We start from the raw sequence: 22,748 nt of genomic DNA, 5'->3' as shown, positions 1-22,748 counted from the left end.
TCAGATGGAGAGAAAAGCCACAGAGAGCTGCCAGCAGCTGGATATCAGTGGAACTTGGAAGAGAAAGAAGATGATGCATCCATGTGCATTGCCAAGTGACAGAAAAGCAAAGAACCAAGGATCAAATTCATCAAATTATAAACTTCACATGTACTGTTTATCACATGTCAATCGTACTTCAATAAAAATGTTAAAATGCCAAAATTACAAATCTGATTATGCTACCATACTGATTAATATTTGTCAATGGTAATTTTACTCATAGGACAGACTACTTAACAATTTTTTCTTTTTTCTAAATTTTGACTTCTGTTTGGTAAATATAAATTTTAAGACCAACTTTATGGAGCTTAAAATTTCAAAGGAAATTACATTTTAAATCAAATCCAATAAAAAAAAGATATTTTAAATCATGCACTTACTTTTCACCTCCATCACCAAAATCTTAATTCAACTTCTCAAATATGTTGCTGACCCACAAAGAACCCCTGCTTGAGTTAGAATTTGAAGCCCCACTGAATTGTATCTGTGCTGGTTTGAAAGAAATATGCACCCTAGAAAAGCCATGTTTTATTCCTGATCCATCTTGTGGAGGCAGCCATTTGTTTTACTACTATTCAGTACTGTAGGTTGGAAACCTGATTAAATTATCTGCAGGGAGGTGTGACTCACCCAGTTGTGGGTATTAACCTTGGATTAGAGGGAGGTGTGACTCCACCAATTCCAGGTGGCTCTTGATTAGTTTATCTGAATCCTTTAAAAGAAGAAACATTTTGGAAAGAGTCAGGAGAACCAGGAGAGCCCACACAGTCAGAGACCATTGGAGATGAAGAAGGAAAATGCCCCTGGGGGAGCTTCATGAAAGAACAAGCCTAGTGAGAAAACTAGCAGACGTCACCATGGACGTCTCTGGAAACCCTGGATGTCATCAGCCTTCTTGAACCAAAGTATCTTTCCCTGGATGCCTTAGATTGGTCATTTCTATACCCTTGCTTTAATTGGGACATTTTCATGACTTCAGAACTGTAAACTTGAAACTTAATAAATTCTCCTTTTTAAAAGTCATTCTGTTTCTGGTATATTGCATTTCAGCAGCTAGCAAACTAGAACATCATCCAAGGATCATAAGACACCTTCCCAACTTCCACTTTATACTCTGATTATATCAAAGAAGTAAATATTTTCCCACTATAACCAAGTGCTACTCTTTGTTCCAGAAATTTCTCAATTCCCTAACTTCCTGTTTGGCTCTTATGATTTAGGGGTCCTATCTCCAGTAAGTTTTCTCTGATTCTCAAAACTGGGGTTAGATGCCTTTCTTATGTGGTTCCAGAGCAACTAGAACTTACCTTATCATCACTTCTTCCAATTGTTTTATAATTAGATAACCAATGAAAGCTAAAGTAGCCCCATTAAACTAGTATCTGTAGATGGCCCTAATTAAGATGGTAATTGAATCTTTCAAAGATTAAACTCACAGCAAGACTGACATCATAAAGATGATGACATAAGACATTCCTGGGAAAGTTTCCCCTCTGAGACAACTAAATAAAAGAGAAAATCCCACTTATTTGGAATTCTGGAGGGAAATAAGAGACTGGAAAAAGACCCCACAAATGCTAAATTGAAGGAAAAAGAAGGTACTGATATAGCTTAAGAGTCACACAGCCACTCCCACCCAAGCACGTCCAGCCATGGCCACAGATCACATAGTAATTCACGGCAGTGACCTAGAACCCCACACACATTCAGGTATGAGCCCAAAGCCACATAGATCCAGGGTGGGCCTGAGTGGTTGGCGAGAGGATGCATACAAATGGGCCCCCAGAAAATGTGAGGCCTGAGATGGAACTGTGGGCAAGGGTATACACACCCAACTTGATCTCTAATTGTTGGTGCACCTAAATGAATAACAGATGCTTCTGAACACTGAAGGCTTCCTGGGGCAGGATGCCCTAATGTGGTAGCTCCTGGAGGCAGGAAAAAATAGAAAACTGACTGGAAGTTGTAATGAAAAGGGGGCACTGAGTGTGGAAAGCAGTTGAGCAAATCAGAGCCACTGGGGTGGAAAATTTGAACAAAAACAAATATAATAATGCAGGATCTCCAGAGAAGGAGCCTCAAAAAGAAATCTCTTGGAGTTAAAACAGTTACTCATAAAGGAAAATATTGAAAGTTGTACTGCATGGCTAGGGCAAGAAAAAGGAATAGAAGACCTGAGAAAATCTGAACAGTTCCACCAGCCTGCTCTAAAGATTCAGTATAAGCTGGATCAAGTGTTAAAGAAGAGCTTTAACACACAGTCAATTTACAATAAAACTCCTGGTAAGAAGGATTAAATGACTTTCAGAGTCAACATTCAAAATAATCAGATGCCTGGATATCAGCAAAAAATCATAAGCCATACTGAGAAACAGGAAGATATGATTCATTCAAGTAAACAAATTAAAACTTCAGAGGAAAACAAACTTTGGAACAACTAAACAAAGAAATTCAAACAAATTTCCTAAATAAATCCAATAAGTTGAATGAAAATATGGATAAGAATAAACTAAATATGATACGAAGCTAAAAAAGTAAAGTTTTGTTGTGTGAAAAAAAGAATTAGGAAGTTTAAAAGGAACATAACAGAAGCGATCAAGATTAAATAAAAAATAATAGAGATTAAAAATACATTAGAAGAAACAGGCTGCTTTCGGGGCTGTCTCTTGCCTGACCCTTCCCCACAGGAGGGGTGAAACACAACTCAGGTGGACTCCCTCTCTCAAGGAATTCAGACCCCAGGGCTTCGCAATTTGAAGCCATTAAAACCAGCCTACAACCTTTCCTCTGTCTCCACCATGCCCCCAGTGGGGAGAGACTTCCAAAGTTAAAAGAGCCACAACATCTTTTGCTGGGGGGACCCACAGACAGACAAGTGCCACATACTGGGCAAGATAAGAAAAACAGAGCCCAGAGACTTCACAGGAAAGTCTTTCAACCTGCTGGGTCTCACACTCAGGGAAAACTGATGCAGGTGATTCCTTCCCCCTGAAAGGAGGCCAGCTTAGTCCAGGAAAACCTGGCTGGAGTCTGTAATACCTATGTAGAGCCTCCTAAGGGTAGGGAGGGAAAAGGCACCTTACAAGCAGGACAAGAAACAAGAAAACAAGAACTGAAAAATTACCCTCTGTTAAACAAAACTTAAGCTAGAGGCCCAGAAAAAGGTGAACTGAAGGTCAATGAAGAGATAGACAACAAACACATCTATCAAGAAAACCCTAGGTAAGATAAGTGAAAGCAATCTCCAGAATAAACTAATTAAGGTAATTAAATGTCCAGACGCCAGCAAAAAATAACAAATCACACCAGGAAAATTGAAGAAATGGCCTAGTCAAAGGAACAAACCAATAGTTCAAAAGAGATACAGGAGCTGAGACAACTAATTCTGAATATATGAACAGAAATAGAAAACCTCATCAAAAACCAAATCAATGAATTAAGGGGGGACATGAACAAGGCAAAAAATGAACAACAAGAAGAAATGGAAAGTCTGAAAAAACAAATCACAGAACTTATGGGAATGAAAGATACAGTAGAAGAGATGAAAAAAACAATGGAAACGTACAATGGTAGATTTCAAGAGACAGAGGTTAGAATTAGTGAACTGGAGGATGGAACATCTGAAATCCAAAAAGAAAGAGAAACTATAGGGAAAAGAATGGAAAAATATGAGCAGGGGCTCAGGGAATTGAATGATAATATGAAGTGCACAAATATACATGTTGTGGGTGTCCCAGAAGGAGAAGAGAAGGGAAAAGGAGGAGAAAAACTAATGGAAGAAATTATCACTGAACATTTCCCAACTCTTACGAAAGACCTAAAATTACAGATCCAAGAAGTGCAGCACACCCCAAAGAGAATAGATCCAAATAGGTGTTCTCCAAGACACTTACTAGTTAGAATGTCAGAGGTTAAAGACAAAGAGAAGATCTTGAAAGCAGCAAGAAAAAACAATCCATCACATACAAGGGAAACCCAATAAGACTATGTGTAGATTTCTCAGCAGAAACCATGGAGGCAAGAAGACAGTGCAATGATATATTTAAATTACTAAAAGAGAAAAACTGCCAACCAAGAATGCTATATCCAGCAAAATTGTCCTTCAAAAACGAGGGAGAAATTAAAACATTCTCAGACAAAAAGTCACTGAGAGAATTTGTGACCAAGAGACCAGCTCTGCAAGAAATACTAAAGGGAGCACTAGAGACAGATACGAAAAGACAGAAGAGAGAGATGTGGAGAAGAGTATAGAAAGAAGGAAAATTAGATATGATATATAAAATACAAAAGGCAAAATGGTAGAGGAAAGTACTACCCAAACAGTAATAACACTAAATGTTAATAGACTGAACTCCCCAATCAAAAGACATAGACTGGCAGAATGGATTAAAAAACAGGATCCTTCTATATGCTGTCTACAGGAAACACATCTTAGACCCAAAGATAAACATAGGTTGAAAGTGAAAGGTTGGAAAAAGATATTTCATGCAAACAACAACCAGAAAAGAGCAGGAGTAGCTATCCTAATATCCAACAAATTAGATTTCAAATGTAAAACAGTTAAAAGAGACAAAGAAGGATACTATCTACTAATAAAAGGAACAATTCAACAAGAAGACATAACAATCATAAATATTTATGCACCGAACCAGAATACCCCAAAATATGTGAGGCATACACTGCAAATACTGAAAAGGGAAATAGACACATCTACCATAATAGTTGGAGACTTCAATTACCCACTCTCATCAATAGACAGAACATCTAGACAGAGGATCAATAAAGAAACAGAGAATTTGAATATTACAATAAATGAGCTACACTTAACAGACATTTATAGGACATTACACTCGACAACAGCAGCATATACCTTTTTCTCAAGTGCTCATGGATCATTCTCAAAGATAGACCACATGCTGTGTCCAAAGCAAGTCTCAACAAATTTAAAAAGATTGAAATCATACACAACACTTTCTCAGATCATAAAGGAATGAAGTTGGAAATCAGTAATAGGCAGAGTGCCAGAAAATTCACAAATACGTGGAGGCTCAACAACACACTCTTAAACAACCAGTGGGTCAAGGAAGAAATTACAAGAGAAATTAGTAAATATCTCGAGGTGAACGAAAATGAAAACACAACATATCAAAACCTATGGGACGCAGCAAAGGCAGTTCTAAGAGGGAAATTTATTGCCCTAAATGCCTATATCAAAAAAAGAAGAAAGGGCAAAAATTCGGGGATTAACTGTCCACTTGGAAGAACTGGAGAAAGAACAGCAAACTAACCCCAAAGCAAGCAAAAGGAAGGAATAACAAAGATTAGAGCAGAAATAAATGAAATTGAGAACATGAAAACAATAGAGAAAATCAATAAGACCAGAAGTTGGTTCTATGAGAAAATCAGTAAGATTGATGGGCCCTTAGCAAGATTGACAAAAAGAAGAAGAGAGAGGATGCAAATAAATAAGATCAGAAATGGAAGAGGAGACACAACCACTGACCTCACAGAAATGAAGGAGGTAATAACAGGATACTATGAACAACTTTATGCTAATGAATACAACAATGTAGATGAAATGGACAAGTTCCTAGAAAGGCATGAACAACCAACTTTGACTCAAGAAGAAATAGATGACCGCAAAAAACCAATCACAAGTAAAGAAATTGAATCAGTCATTCAAAAGCTTCCCAAAAAGAAAAGTCCAGGACCAGATGGCTTCACATGTGAATTCTACCAAACATTCCAGAAAGAATTAGTACCAACCCTGCTCAAACTCTTCAAAAAAATTGAAGTGGAGGGAAAGCTTCCTAATTCATTCTATGAAGCCAACATCACCCTCATACAAAAACCAGGCAAAGATATTACAAAAAAAGAAAACTACAGACCACTCTCTCTAATGAATATAGATGCAAAAATCCTCAACAAAATTCTAGTAAATCGAATCCAGCAACACATTAAAAGAGTTATACATCATGACCAAGTAGGATTCATCCCAGGTATGCAAGGATGGTTCAACATAAGAAAATCAATTAATGTAATACACCATATCAACAAATCAAAGCAGAAAAATCACATGATCATCTCAACTGATGCAGAGAAGACATCTGACAAGATTCAACATCCTTTCCTGTTGAAAACACTTCAAAGGATAGGAATACAGGGGAACTTCCTTAAAATGATAGAGGGAATATATGAAAAACCCACAGCTAATATCATCCTCAATGGGGAAAAATTGAAAACTTTCCCCCTAAGATCAGAAACAAGACAAGGATGTCCACTATCACCATTGTTATTCAACATCATGTTAAAAGTTCTAGCCAGAGCAATCAGACAAGAAAAATAAATACAAGGCATCAAAATTGGAAAGGAAGAAGTAAAACTATCACTGTTTGCAGATGATATGATACTATACGTTGAAAACCCTGAAAAATCCACAGCAAAACTACTAGAGCTAATAAATGAGTACAGCAAAGTAACAGGTTAAAAGATCAACATTAACAAATCTGTAGTGTTTCTATACACTAGCAATGAACAAGCTGAGGGGGAAATCAAGAAATGAATTCCATTTACAATTGCAACTAAAAGAATAAAATACTTAGGAATAAATTTAACTAAATAGACAAAAGACCTATAGAAAGAAAACTACAAGAAACTGTTAAAAGAAATCACAGAAGACCTAAATAGATGGAAGGGCATAGCATGTTCATGGATTGGAAGACTAAATATAGTTAAGATGTCAATTCTACCTAAATTGATCTTCAGATTCAACGCAATACCAATCAAAATCCCAACAACTGGGCGGGCCGCGGTGGCTCAGCGGGCAAAGTGCTTGCCTGCTATGCCGGAGGACCTCGGTTCGATTCCCGGCCCCAGCCCATGTAACAAATACGGAGAAACAGAATACAATAAAACAAGAAAATGTTTAAAGATGTTTCCCTTTCTTCCTTCCTTCCTTCCTTCTCTCTGTCTTTCCTTTAAAAAAAAAAAAAAAAAAAAATCCCAACAACTTACTTTTCAGAAATAGAAAAACCAATAAGCAAATTTATCTGGAAGGGCAGGGTGCCCCGAATTGCTAAAAGTATCTTGAGGGAAAAAACAAAGCTGGAGGTCTCACGCTGCCTGACTTTAAGGCATATTATGAAGCCACAGTGGTCAGAACAGCATGGTACTGGCATAAAGATAGATATATTGACCAATGGAATCGAATAGAGTGCTCAGATATAGACCCTCTCATCTACGGACATTTGATCTTTGATAAGGCAGTCAAGCCAACCCACCTGGGACAGAACAGTCTCTTCAATAAATGGTGCCTAGAGAACTGGATATCCATATGCAAAAGAATGAAAGAGGACCCATATCTCACACCCTATACAAAAGTTAACTCAAAATGGATCAAAGATCTAAACATTAGGTCTAAGACCATAGAACAGTTAGAGGAAAATGTAGGGAGATATCTTATGAATCTTACAATTGGAAGTGGTTTTATGGACTTTAAACCTAAAGCAAGAGCACTGAAGAAATAAATAAATAAATGGGAGCTCCTCAAAATTAAACACTTTTGTGCATCAAAGAACTTCATTAAGAAAGAAGAAAGCCTTCACAATGGGAGATAATATTTGGAAACGACATATCAGATAAAGTCTAGTATCCAGAATTTATAAAGAGATTGTTCAACTCAACAACAAAAAGACAGCCAATCCAATTACAAAATGGGCAAAAGACTTGAACAGACACTTCTCAGAAGAGGAAATACAAATGGTCAAAAGGCACATGAAGAGATGCTCAATGTCCCTGGCCATTAGAGAAATGCAAATCAAAACCACAATGAGATATCGTCTCACACCCACCAGAATGGCCATTATCAACAAAACATAAAATGACAAGTGCTGGAGAGGATGTGGAGACTTATCCACTGTTGGTGGGAATGTCAAATGGTGCAACCACTGTGAAGGCAGTTTGGCGGTTCCTCAAAAAGCTGAATATAGAATTGCCATATGACCCAGCAATACCATCGCTAGGTGTCAACTCAGAGGACTTAAGGGCAAAGACACAAATGGACATTTGCACACCAATGTTTACAGCAGCATTATTTACAACTGCAAGGAGATGGAAACAGCCAAAATGTCCATCAAGAGACGAGTGGCTAAACAAACTGGTATATACACATTATGGAATATTATGTATCTCTAAGACAGAATAAACTTATGAAGTATGTAACAACATGGATGGAGCTAGAGAACCTTATGCTGAGTGAGACTAGCCAAAAACTAAAGGACAAATACTGTATGGTCTCACTGATATGAACCGACAATTGTGAATAAGCTGTGAATATGTCATTGGTAACAGAGACCATCAGGAGATAGAAATAGGGTAAGATAGTGGGTAATTGGAGCTGAAGGGATATGGACTGTGCAACAGGACTGGATACAAAAATTCAGAAATGGACAGCACAATACTACCTAAGTGTAATGTAATTATGTTAAAACACTGAATGAAGCCACTTTATCATTCTCACTGAATGTGAGAATGATAAAGGGAGGAGGGGTGGGGACACAAATGAAATCAGAAAGAAAGATAGATGTTAAAGATTGCGATGGAATAATCTAGGAATGCTAGAGTGTATAACAATAGTGAAATGTACAGTGTACAAATTTTAAAAATGTTTTTGCATGAGGAAGAATAAAGGAATGTAATTTTTGCAGGGTGCTGAAAATAGATGATAACTAATACTTTAAAATGTCACCTTATGTGTGAGACTAAAGCAAAAAAATGTTTATTTGTTACAAAATTTTAGATTTTTACTAGAGCATTTCCTAATATAACTCATGTAGATAGTTTGACTGAATGTCATAAGTACTTGGAATCTCAGGTAGCACATGAGATTTTGTTGGTTTGTCCAGAGTGATCCCCTAATGAATCCCAGGATGATTTGATCAGTGACTGGAAAAGTATTTGCAAGCCCCCTTGGGCAATGGTGAGAGTGGGGAGAAATTCAACTTCCCCAAGTTGAATTCTTGATATTCTCACGAGTAGTGTGGACAACCAAAGCTATCGGCTGAGCCCCCAGTCTTGGGGTTTGTTCACATGACACTTAACCCCACAAAAGATAGGTCAAGTCTACTTAAAATTTAGGCCTAAGGGTCACCCCCAAGAGAGCCTCTTTTGTTGCTCAGATGTGGCCTCTCTCTCCAGCCAATATGATGAGCAGTCTCACCACCCTCCTCCTCTCTGCGTGGGACATGACTCCCCGGGTTGTGGACCTTCCTGGCAACGTGGGACAAAGATCCTGGAATGAGCTGAGACTCAGCATCAAAGGACTGAGAAAAACCCTAGAATGAGTGGAGAATTAACATCAAGAGACTGAGAGAACCTTCTTGACCAAAGGGGGAAGAGTAAAATGAGACAAAGTGTCAATGGCTGAGGATTCCAAATAGAGTCGAGAGGTTATACTGGAGGTTATTCTTATGCATTAAGTAGATATCACCTTGTTGTTCAAGATGTAGTGGAGAGGCTGGAGGGAATTGCCTGAAAATGTAGTGCTGTGTTCCAGTAGCCATGTTTCTTGATGATGATTGAACAATGATATAGCTTTCACAATGAGACTCTGTGAATGTGAAAACCTTATGTCTGATGCTCCTTTTAGCTACTATATCAACAGAAGAGTAGAACATATGGAATAAAAATAAATAATAGGGGGAACAAATGTTAAAATAAATTCAGTTTGAAATACTGGTATATGAAAGCGAGGGGTAAGGGGTAGGGTACGTATAGTTTTTTTCTCTATTATCATTTTATTTCTTTTTCTGTTGTCTTTTTATTTCTTTTTCTAAATCAATGCAAATGTACTAAGAAATGATGAATATGCAACTACGTGATGATATTGAGAATTACTGATTATATATGTAGAATGGAATGATTTCTAAATGTTTTGTTCGTTAATTTTTTTAATTAATAAAAAAAGTTAAAAAAAAAATACACTAGAGACATACAACAGACCAGCAGAGGTAGACAGGCAGAAAAAAGAATTAGCAAACCAGAAGACAAGATAATTGAAATTATGCAGTTGGAAGAACAGATAGAGAAAAGAATATAAAAAAACTATGGAGCCTGTGTAATAGCATACCCAAATATATACCATCAGAGTCCCAGAAGTAGAAGCAAAGGGAATAGAGGCAGAAAGAATATTTGAGGAAATAATGGTTAAAAATTTCCCAACTCTTAAAAAGACATAAATATACATGTTTAAGAAGCACAACATACTCCAAACAAAATAACCCCTAACAGGCCTGTCCCAAGACAATAAAAAGAAGGTCAAATGCCAAAGAAGAACACAAAATTTAGAAAGCAATAAGAGAAAAACAATTTGTCACATACAAGGGATCCTCAATAAAACTAAGTGACAATGTCTCAACATTAACCACGGAGGTAATAAGACAGTGGTATTTCAAATTTAATAGAGAAAACTGCCAGTCAAAAATTATTTTTTAGCCAAACTTTCCCTTATAAATGAGGAAAAATATAAGCCATTCAAAGATTAAAAAGAACAAAACTAAGAAAATTCATCATGAAAATACCTGCTCTACAAGAATTGTTAAAGGGAGTTCTTCAGTTTAAAAGGAAAAGCTAGGAGAAAGTGGCTTGGAGTAACATAAAGAAGTGAAGACCTTCAATAAAGGTAACTGTATGGGTAAGTGCAAAGCTCAACAGTACTGAATCCTCAGTATATACCTCTAATCTTTATTTCTTATAAGAGTTAGAATACACTTGAACAAGAAATAACCATATTTCCTTGTAAAGGACATTATAAAGATGTAATATGTGACAAAAACAATATAAAGAGGGGAATGGAAGGGATATGGTACAGAGAGTATGCATGCTATTGAAGTTAAATTAGTATCTTTTCAAACTAGTAGGTTATAAACTTAGGGTGTTTATACAAAACTCAGGGTAATTACCAAGAAAGTAATTTTGAAATACACAGAAATGAAAACGAGAAAAAGATCAATCAGTTATATCACAGAAGATCAACTATACACAAAAGATGGCTGCAATAAAGGAAAAGAGAGACAAAAAAAAGGAAAAATGCCTGAAGTAAGTCCTGCCTTATCAGTTACATTTCTGAATGTTAGTTGACTAAATTCTCCAATCAAAAGACACAGATTAGCAAAATGGATTAAAAAAACATGATCAGTAGTCCATGGTGGCTCAGCAGGCAGAGTTCTCGCCTGTCATGCTGGAGACCCAGATTTGATTCCCAGTGACTGGCCATGCAAAAAAACAAAAACAAAAACTTAAAAAGCATGATCCAACTATATGTTCTTTACAAGATACTCATTTTAGAACCAAAGATGCAAACTCACTGAAAGTGAAAGGTTGGATAAAATATTCCATGCAAATAGTAACCAAAAGACAGCTGGGGGAGCTATACTAACGTGGGACAAAATAGAATGTAAATTAAAAAAAAACTACTAAAAGAGACAAAGTAGGACACTATATATCAATAAAAGGGTCAATCCACTGGGAAGAAATAACAACCATAAACATTTATGCACCACAGTCCCCCAAAATATATGAGGCAAACATTGGCAAAACTGAAGGGAGAAACAGACACCTCTACAGTAATAGTTGGTACTTAAATACACGATTTTCATAAATGCATAGAACATCTATACAGAAGATCAATAAAGAAACAGATAATTTTAAAACTATGATGCAAACTAGCCGAAACAGATGTTTACAGAACACTGCACTCCAAAACAATGTCTTCTCAGTGCACACAGACCATTCCCCAGGACATACACGTTAGGTCACAAAACAAATCTCAAACCATTTTAAAAGACTGAAACTATACAAGGCATTTTCTCTGATCACAACGGAAAGAAGGTGGAAATCAATAACAAAGATCTGGAAAAGTCACAAATATATGGAAGTTAGCACAATTAAACAATCAGTGGGTCAAAGAAGAAATTACAATGAAAATTAGTAAATATCTTGAGTTGAATAAAAATGAAAACACAACATATCAAAACTTTGACCAGAGATGGGGGCACTCCAGAACACCAGAGCTTGGCACTCCCTGCGGTTTTTGGTCCATTTCCGGTAGCCTTCTCTATTGAGCAGCGGCTGGGCCCTCGGTGTTTGTTTGTCAGGTTAAAGAAGTAAAAAGCAAATGGCATAAACCAAAACTCTTCCCAGCTCTGCGCCCGCCCTGCCCATCCCCACCAGCCAGTGTTCCCTACCCCGCAGCTGGGAGAGCGGTGAGGGCTCTGAACAGAGTGTCTCCTGGGGTAACCATAGAGATGTGGCCCGCGCTTGCTGAGCACGGGCTAGAGCGCCTCCCATTCACTTCCGCTCGCTTCCGGCGGGGTGAAGCGTGTGGGCTCCTGAGAAAGACGCTTCCCGCTCCTTGGCACCCCAGGTAGGGCAAACCCGGAGGCGTACTAGAAACGTGACGGGATAGGGGTTTGCACGCGGACTCTTGAAGGGACGTGGGGGCCGCAGTCTGATTCTGCCCTCTTTTCTCCCAAGGCTCCTTTGTACTGAATAAGGTCCCCGCGCCTCAGGCTGAGAAGAGCTGAGAGAGAGGAGTCAGGCTGCTCTGCCAGCCTGAGGAACAGCAGGTTCGAGGACACCCTTGGGTCCCCTACATAGTTTGGAGGCAGGTCCACAGGACGTCCCCGCTTCTCACCTCTGGGCTGACGAATCGACACCGCTGACAGCTCATTAAGATGGCTGACTATGCCACTGCTCCCACCCCCATGCAGACACTTCAAGAGGAAGCAACGTGTGCCATCTGCCTGGATTTCTTCAAGGATCCTGTGTCCATCAGGTGTGGGCACAACTTCTGTCGAGGGTGTGTGACCCAGCTGTGGGGCCAGGAGGATGAGGACAGAGACGAGGACACAGATGAGGAAGAAGATGAGTGGGAGGAAGAGGACGCCGAGGCCGAGGGGGCCATTGGCGAATGGGGCAACTCCGTCCGAGAGGTTTTGTATAGGGGGAATGCTGACGAGGAGGAGTTCCAGGACCAAGAAGATGATGAACTCAGGGTCGGCGGCGGCAACATCAGAAATTGGGAAAACATGGATTATGAGTGGAATCAGGACGAAGAAGAGGAGGAAGATTATCCAGGAGGCTTGAGGTATAACCTGAGAATTTACGTCTACCCAGAAGAGGAGAGATTGGAAGAATTCAGTGAGAACGAGGATGAAGCGCTGGATCCTGATATGCACCTGCCTCCTCCTCGGCAGCAGTTCGCTTGCCCGCAGTGTCGCAAGAGTTTTACCCGTCGCAGCTTTCGCCCCAACTTGCAGCTGTCCAACATGGTCCAGATAATTCGCCAGATGTGCCACACTCCTTGTAGAGAGAGCCAAAGTCATGAGCAAAACATCTGCTCCAAACACCAGGAAGCCCTCAAACTCTTCTGTGAAGTGGACAAAGAGGCCATCTGTGTGGTGTGTCGGGAATCCAGGAGCCACAAAGAGCACAGCGTGGTGCCATTGGAGGAGGTGGGGCAGGAGTACCAGAGTTTGCCTTGATTCTGCAAGCTAGATTTGGGGGATTATGAAAGTAAAATCATTTAGTTGTGACCCAGGGCACCATTAAATGCTGTTAGGTTTTAGGTGGCAGTTGACTGCATAAAAAATAAAATGAACAAAGATTTCACTTATTGGAGTTCAGGCATAATTGGCTGCTTCTATTGCCTTGCCACCCACCAGCTACCAGTAAAATCATTCATTGCTCTGCAAGAGAGACCAGATGCTTTCATCATCAGTATTCCTTGGTTTTCTCTTTTCTCCTTTGAGGTAGCTGAAGATGTCAATCAAAAACCTGTTGAATGTTTTTATCAAGTATACACGTTATGATGCAGAAGATAGGGATGACTTCTTCATTTGGGTTATCTGAAAGTATTGGGCAGCGACACCATGACAAATACTGTTAAATTCATGCCATTAAAAAAAAGCAGTGTTCTGGAAAGCACAATTGTCTGCAGCTTTTCAAATTGGACAATGTTAGGCAGGAATCTTCAAAGGCATTGAAAGTTTAATATTAAACAGCTCTTTTAATTATAGATGAGAAAAAAAGTTGAGGAACTGGTGAAACCTTGCTTTCCAAGTTCTGCCGCAAACCTTGAGAGGAAATTGAGTAATTCCAGAGTGTTTTTTTCTACTTCTTTTCTTTTTCTACTTCTTCAGACTTATCTCTGAATTGATGACTGAGCATATCAAACTTCAAATTCAGAAAAAAATCAGCTCATCCTTCTTCGCTATTAGCTGGCATTATCTATTGATTAAAACTGTGAAAGTGCTATTTTCATGAGCCTAGTACTTGAATATTAAAGACAGTATTTTTGAAGCTGCATCAAATGAAGCAAGTTGGGGCAAGAATTACAAGAGTATACATTGTCAGTGCTACAATAACGTTCTGTTTTAATTCTGGGTTTTAGGCAAAAATTGAAGAAAATTGATGTTTAGGATGTATTACAGCAATTACTATAAATATCAACTATTAAACTCTGCCCATAATTTTTAGCTTTGCTGTCAGCACAGTCCTGTGTAAAAAACAGTGAGTTCTACCCCAGTTTGTTTGCCTTACTTTTTGAAGATTTGAGAGCCCCATTCAGAGTGTTTTTCAGTAACATACTGAGACTCCTTAGTTGTCAAAGAGAATTGCACTCAATTGAATTTATAGATGTAACAACTCTGATTCTGACACCAATGAAAAATAATACATACTTTAAACACTTTAAAAAGTAAAACTTTCAGCAGAGTTTAACATGTTGAAGCTTAAAATAAGTTGATCTTGAAATGTCAAGGGGCAAATACCAACATTAAGAAATACATCAAGCAAACTTTGCGAAAAATCCAGCTATAGAGGGAGAAAACAGGTGCCAATAATTTCTAGTTTTCTTAACATGGCCAGTCTTTTGAGAGCTAGATTTGTGAATGTTATTACAAAGAAAAAAGTGAAATATTCAGAATTATTGTGGGTGATGTGTTTCTGACCTTATTCTTAAAGCTTACCTGTGGTAACTTTTGAGAGGAATGTGTTTCACATTGATGTTCAGTCCTCACTGGATGAATTCAAGAAGATTTTGTGGTACTCAAGTTTGATTTTGGTGGCATTCAACTTCCATATAAATACTCTAGCTTTATTCTATTCATTGTGCCATTTTCCTCTGTCTTAAAAGTTGTTTTTTGTTTGTTTGTTTATCTAGCTATTGGGAGAAAACAGTGCAAGGTTGCTATTGAAACAGTTTCTGTTCTGTTGCATCTTGTACATCACCTAGGAAAAACATGTTCTGGCTAGAAAACTGGTTTAATAGTGACATGATTATCATATCATCTGAATAAGTATTTTCCCTTCTTAAAAAAAAAAAGATGTAGAAAAGACAGTGCTCAGAGGGAAATTTGTAGCTCTGAATGCTTACGTTAAAAAAACAAAGAAGAGGTCATATCAAAGACCTAATTGCACATTTGGAAATACTCAAAAAAATAACAGCAAACTAAACCCAAAGTGGGCAGAAGGAAGAATTTAACAAAGATTAGAGCAGGAAAAAAAAAAAAAAAGAGATAATTAAAAAAGAAACAATAGAATTAGTAAACTAAAAGTTGGTTCTTTGAAAAGGTCAATAAAATTGACAGACCTTTAGCCAAACTGACAAAGAAAAAAAGAGAGAGGACATAATTAAAATCAGAAATGAAAAGGGAGGATGTTTTGGCTTGCTAATTCTGCTGGAATACAATATACCAGAAATGGATTGATTTTTATAAGGGGGATTTATTAGATTACAAATTTGCAGTTCTAAAGCCGTGAAAATGTCCAAGTTAAGACATTAACAAGAGGATACCGTCTGTCAAGAAAGGCCGATTGTGTCCAGAGTTTCTCTGCCACATAGGAAGTCACATGGTGATGTTTGCTGGCTGTTCTCTTCTGATGTGGTTTCCAAAATGGCTCTTTCAGTTTCTGTGGGTCCTTCTAGCCTTTCCTGGGGCAGTTTACATGTCTGGGTCCTTTGCTTCCCAGAGCAAACTCTGGATTTCATCTCTTAGCATTTTCTGTCGCCAAGTGTATCATCTCTCTGCTTTCTGTATTGCCTCTGAGCTTTCTCTGTTTTCTGCCTTTTATTCTCTTCAAAGAGGGCACCAGTAAAAGAGTTAAGACCCCCTTGAATTGGGTGGGTCACATCTTCATGGAAAAAAACCTAATCAAAAGGCTCTACCCAACAATAGGTCTGCCCCCGAAAGATTGGATTAAAAGAACATGGATTTTCTGGTGTACATAATAGTTTTAAACCAGCATAGAGGACATTACTACTGACCCCACAAAAATAAAAAGGATCATATGAGGATACTATGAACAGCTGTATGCCAACATATTAGACAACCTAGATGAAATGGACAATTCCTAGAAACACAAAACATACAAGGACTGCAGAAGAAATGGAAGATCTCAACAGACCAATTATAAGTAAAGAGATAGAATAAAAAATCTCCCAACAAAGAAAAGCTCAGGATTTAAAGGATTTATACATGAAATACTATCTTGATGTCACAGTTAAATTCTACCAAACCTTCCAAGAAGAATTAACACCAATCCTTCTCAAACTCTTCCAAAGAATTGAGGAGGAGGCATCACTACCTAACTCATTCTATGAGGCCAACATCATAGAAAATGCCAAATACCAAAACCAGATGAAGATATCACAAGAATAGGGAATTACAGACTTATGTCTCTTATGAATATAAATGCAAAAATCCTCAATAAAATACTAGCAATCCAAATCCAAGAGCACATTTAAAGAATTATACTACCATATAAGTGTGGTTCAACATAAGAAAATCCATTAATGTAATACACCATTGTGCTGGTTTGAAATGATGTATGTACCCTAGAAAAGCCATGTTGTAATCCTAATCCCATTTTGTAAAGGCAGCTCTTTCTTCTAATCCCTATTCAGCATTGTATGTTTGAAACTGTAATTAAATCATCCCCCTGCAAGTGTGATTTAATCAAGGGTGGTTGTTACACTGGATTAGGTGGAGGCATGTCTCCACCCATTGGGGTGGATCTTGATTAGTTTACTGGAATCCTATAAGAGAAAACCTTTTGGAGAAAGAGATTCAGAGAGAGCAGAGCAGAACGACATAGCCATGAGAAGCAGAGTCCACCAGCCAGTCACCAGCCAGTGACCTTTGGAGATGAAGAAGGAAAATCCCTCCCATGGAGCTTCATGAAACAAGAAACTGGGAGAAGAAGCTCGCAGATGATGCTGTGATTGCCATGTGCTATTCCAGATGCAAGAGAAACTCTTGACTGTTTGCCATGTGCTATTCCACTTGAGAGAGAAACCCTGAACTTCATCGGCCTTCTTTAACCAAAGTATCTTTCCCTGGATGCCCTAGATTGGACGTTTCTATAGACTTGTTTTAATTGGGACATTTCTCAGCCTTAGAACTGTAAACTAGCAACTTATTAAATTCCCCTTTTTATAAGCCATTATGTTTCTGGTATATTGCATTCCAGCAGCTAGCAAACTAGAATGACCATCTTAATAGAATGAAGGGGGAAAAAGCACATGATCATTTCATTTGACAGGAAAAGAAATTTGATAAAATGCAGCACTGTTTCTTGATAAAACAAACAAGCAAACAAAAAACGCTTAGAAAACTAGGGAATAGAAGAAAATGTCCTCAACATCATATAGCCCATATATAAAAAGTCTGCTGCTAACATCATACTCAGTAGTGAAAGACTGATTTGTCACCACTGTTATTCAGAATTGTATTGGATGTTCTAGCTGGAGCAATCAGGCAAGAAAAAGAAATAAAAAGCATCCAAATTGGGAAGAAAGAAGTGAAACTTTCCCTATTTGCAGGTAATATCATCCTTATAGAAAGTCCTGAAAAATCTTTAACAAATCTATAGAGCTAATAAACAAATTCAGCAAAGTGTCAGGATACAAGATCAACATGCAAAACAATCTGAAGATGGAACAAGGAAATATTTATAATAGCAAATAAGTGAGTTAGATGTCTTAAAAAAAAGTGTAACCAAGGATATAAAGGAAAAAAGAAGGATTTAAAAGATTAATATGTGAAAAATTACACAATATTTTTTTGAGAAATCAAAGAAGACCTAAAGAAAAGGAAGGACATTCTGTGTTCATCGATTGGAAGACTAAATATTGCCAAAATGTTAATCCTACCCAAAGCAATTTACAGGTTGAATGCAATCCCGATCAAAATTCCATTCCCTTCTTTGCAGAAATGGAAAAGCCAATCAAATTTATTTGGAAGGTTAAGGGGCCCAGAATAGCTAAAACCATCTTTGGAAAGGAGAATGAAGTAGAATAACTAAAACTTCCTGATTTTTAAATTTATTGCAGTATTATTCAGCCATGAAAACAAACAAAATTCTAATACATGGATGATCTTTGAAGCTGTCATGTTGAATGAAATATCAGACATAAAAGGACAAATAGTGTATGATTTCACTGGTATGAAATAATTAGAAAAAGCAAATTCATAGAATCAGAAACTAGACTGCAATTTCACAAAGAATGGAGAGGAAGTAGAGAATGAGTTAATGTTTAATTGGTACAGAATTTTTGTTTGGGGTGATGGAAATGTTTTGGTAATGGATGGTGATGGTAGCACAATATTGTAATATAATTAACATCACTGAATTCTGTATTTGAATGTGGTTAAAATGGAAAATTTTAGACTGTATAGATGTTACTAAAATAAAAACCTTTAAAAAGGAAAATGGAGTAGTGATTGAAAAAGCTGATTGAAGTCTTCACAGGATCTCTACATACTGTTTTACAACATCCTGTGAGTCTATAATTATCTTATCTTATTTTATTTTTTTGCATGGGTCGGCACCAGGAATCGAACTCCGGTCTCCGGCATGGCAGGCGAGAATTCTGCCACTGAGCCACTATCATACTGCCCTAAAAATATTTTTTAATTAAATAAAAAGGATTGAACTCAGGCTTCCTCCTGATCTATATATTGGTAAAGGAGCAGCTATCCCAAGAATGAATACCATATAGATGTGTAAGGCTATGCAAGCCTGGGAAGCACAAGTTGAAGAGAGAGATAGAGATAGGTAAAGAGATAGATCTTTGTAATAAAAGAGAACCAATATTGTTTCAGTGTGATAATGTAAATAGTCCTCTATGAGGTAAACCTGCAAGTTTTGGAACAATTTAAAAAATCCTCTTCTTTTATATTCATGTAGAGAACAGTTTGTAACTCCAAATGTCAATGGGGCTGGGCCAAATTGACAAATAAGTGAGTGAAACTGGGAAATTACTGGGTAAAGCCAAAGGAGTCTAGACCTGAGCATAGACATGAGGAAAAGGGGAACTCGGTGAGGGATTTAGTGTGCGTCTGGGAAGAGCAGTGTTGGGGACTGAATCATTTCTCCCACAAAAGGTATGTTCATGTCCCAACCCCTGTCCCTGTGGATGTGGATCCATTGGAAATATTATCTCTTAAAGATATTGCATCATTAAGGGTGGCCTAACTGATTCAGGTTGGAATCTGGATTACTGGAGTCCTTTCTAAGCAGAATGAAATTCAGACAGAGAAAAAAGCCATGAGGGTGGGGATGGAGGTGCAGCCAGAAGCTGAAAGTTAATGGAAACCAGAAGAGAAGGGAGAAAACCCCTTCACGTGCATTGTCATGTGACAGAAAAGCCAAGGAAGGACCAAGGCTCATTAACAGTTATCTATAGTCTCCTGGAAGAAAGCATTGCTTTGCTGTGCCTCAATTTTGAGCTTCTCCTAGCCTCAAAACCAAGCACTAAGAAATTTCCATTTTTTTAAAGCCAACCCATTATATGGAATTTGTTTTAGTAGCCAGGAAAGTAAAACAAGCAGTTAGCCTCTTAAGTACTTTAATTTAGAGCTTGAAAGAATTCATATTTAACACAAAGTTTTGTTTTCTCCTTGCTTTGAAAATTCCATTCACAGCCTTTGAATTAATTTTGATATACTTTCATAGCCCTGTGGTGGGGGTGATGTGAAGAATAAAAGTATGATTGTAAAGAGAAATGGGCCCTGCTCCGCATTCACCCTTTTGCTCCTTGGTTTTGTGGAGGGGGCGGTGTGATATCAGGAAGTCTGGGCTTGCTAGTTCCCAGTGGTGACCCACAGTGAACTCAAGGTGGCCTATGGTGCATTTGGGTGCAGGGCAGGGAGCAACTGCAAGTAAACAACTTAGAATCCTCACAAGATAAAGTCTTTTCTTTTCAAATGCAAACTCGGGGGGGATGACACTGGGGATAATCCAGGCATCTCTCTGTGCCCTGATTGGGCTTAGTAAACACAGAGACTGGGGTCTGATTCATCATTTTATGTCCTGCCCCAAGCAGTTTCTTGCACATAACAGATACTCAGGAAGGGAGGACAGAGGGAAGGGAGGGTGAGAGGAAGGAAGTGAGAAAGGAGAGAAAGGATGGAAAGATGGAGGAAAAAGTAGGGAAGGATAGCACTGAAGCTAAATTTTAATTGGGCAGGTCTCACAAGAGTTACTTTGAGAGGAAGAGACAATTTTTGATGCCAAAGATAAGATAGGCTAGATCCCCAGCCCCATTCCACCCCACATCCCCTTCCCAAACTGCAAAAAAAGAAAAAGCCCGTGGAGGAACTTGGAGTAGAGAAGTTGCAGACTGGGATAAGGTGCTGGGTAAGCCCAGTTACAACATGTCAGAATCCTAGTGGGTCCATGGATTTGACAATGAATAAGTCCCAGGAAAATTCCAAGGTTCTTTCAGCAAGCTTTTCTCAATAATTCATGTAGACAGCTGTCTGGAGAGACAATGCTCCTTTTAAAGAATAGTGACCCACCCCATACCTCTAAACATGGTATCTTCTGCAATCCTGAGTTCTTTACCCCACTCCCACCTCCCACCAATACTTCCACCTACCACCTCTCCTCTAAACCACCCCAGGCTTTTCTCCTCTTTGGAGTTTATTGAACTGTCAAGTTATCTTTTCTGCCCCAGCCCACATGTCAATGCCTCTGTGAAATCACCATTACTGCCTATTCTCAGATGGAGTCAACCAGTGTGTCATAAGTTAACTGCCTGTTCTCAGATAGAGTAAACTTCTGTGTCAATGCTGCACCTTGCTCGTATATTCCAATTATTTCTTTCAAAGTTTGGCTTGTCCATCTCCTGACTCTACCTCTGTTTCAGATTCTGCTGTCTTCCCAGAGAGTTAAAACTTTGCAAGTAAGGAAAAAATCATGTTCATCATGGTATCTCTATTAACCACTGTAACTTCTAGTACATTAATTTTTTGTAATATGACTTGATCCACTGGAAGTTTAGGTAGATGCTCAAGAAAATGTCGTGATGAATTCCACTTAAGTAATGAGCTATGTTATATTCAAAGTGTTGAAGACAAAATAAAAATGGAAAGCAGATTTTCAAGAAAAAATATTATAGATATATAAAAGTAATACTATTCAACAAAAAGTTTTAAAAACAATATTGTATAACCTTTCATTATTTATAGTTCTCAGGGTTCATGATTATGAAAATCAACAAAAAATAGAATGTTAAAGGGAAAACAGCTTATATTTTATTGCTTTTAATGTGTTATTATTATATGCATCTCTGAATAAACTAGAGTCAGAAAAGTTATAAACTATGTTTTATAAATAGAAAAGCTCTATTGAACTCTCAACATGATCCTTCAGTGCTATTGAAGTGAATCTCTTTGTGACCCTTACAATACAGGTATCACTTTCTTTTATGTTGAAGTATTTCGGTTGAGAATTATAAGTTTATATTCCCATCTTTGGGTTGGGGTTGAGGCTGTTGTGGATGGTTTCCTTGAGTTTATACAAAAGCATTTCTCAGAAAACAAATGTAGCTAGGTTTAAACTTGCTGTGTGCTGGAGAGACTGTAGTGTGATGATGGAGAGGGCAGCTATATCCTAATTTAAAAAATTTTGTTTGATAGGCTCCACTTTTGCAGTGAGAAAAATGAGGAAACAAGAATTCATCTGCAAATGTCTCATACTCCTTTCTTTGGAAATGAGGAAAGAAATTTAGATAGTCTTAGTTAAGGCATCCATAGTTGATCCAAAAAGTTTTAACTCTCTGGGAAGACAGCAAATCTTCAAAGTAGACTAAGTGCACAAAAATAAATCATTGAAAAGAGGATTTATCGAAAAGATATTTCAGAAAATCAGAAGAAATATTAAAGAACCTTACTTCTGGAGGAACATTGTGGCATATTTCTCAGGGACTGGAGCCTAGCCATGCTTAAAATGTTTTAATCCTTCTCTCCCTCTCTACATTCACTCTCTGCCCTCCATACCTGTAACCCCCCTCTGTGTTCCCCCCTTCCCCCTCTTGTTGTAGACCGCCCATTTCCGTAGCTCACCACTAAACCGCAAGCCTTCCTGTTATTCTCTTCACTCCTCTATACCTAACCTAAGCCCTCAGCCTAGCAACTGCCTCCTGCCTTGTGTGATTGGCTGTCCCTTCCTGACGTGTGTGCCCAAGACTCCACCCCTCCCCGAGAGTACTTAAGCCCCACGCTTACCCCGCTCTGGGTCGTCCGAGCCCTGGGGTCTTCGGACCCCAGACGTCTCACTCCTCGGGTTCCCGGGTGGCCCATCCCGGAGTGTAACAATAAAAGCTTAAAACCCGAATCTGGCCTCAGTGAAGACTTCTCGCG

General features: G+C 38.3%; 1 protein-coding gene and 1 long non-coding RNA gene across 3 annotated transcripts in view; one reads left to right on the top strand and one right to left on the bottom strand.

Annotated features, from left to right (window-relative positions):
• The window catches only part of LOC143676362 (uncharacterized), a 38,106-nt gene extending 15,631 nt beyond the window's left edge, over positions 1-22,475 (bottom strand). Inside the window, exon 1 of one of the 2 annotated variants that reach the window (XR_013172035.1) lies at positions 22,452-22,475. This is a non-coding gene — a long non-coding RNA (uncharacterized LOC143676362). Of the gene's footprint in view, positions 1-1,349; positions 1,446-22,451 lie in introns of those variants that run through there. The other variant, XR_013172036.1, reaches the window with a different exon arrangement.
• On the top strand, positions 12,397-17,457 carry TRIM52 (tripartite motif containing 52). The gene is made up of 2 exons (XM_077154039.1): positions 12,397-12,463; positions 12,574-17,457. The coding sequence occupies exon 2, from the start codon at positions 12,774-12,776 to the stop codon at positions 13,581-13,583; it is 810 nt and encodes a 269-aa protein (XP_077010154.1). The 5' UTR covers positions 12,397-12,463; positions 12,574-12,773; the 3' UTR covers positions 13,584-17,457.
• Positions 22,476-22,748: the final 273 nt, after the last annotated feature.

This window comes from Tamandua tetradactyla, chromosome 3, assembly GCF_023851605.1.
Source record: "Tamandua tetradactyla isolate mTamTet1 chromosome 3, mTamTet1.pri, whole genome shotgun sequence".
Classification (NCBI taxonomy): Eukaryota; Metazoa; Chordata; class Mammalia; order Pilosa; family Myrmecophagidae; genus Tamandua; species Tamandua tetradactyla.
This window is presented reverse-complemented; position numbering and strand designations above follow the sequence as displayed.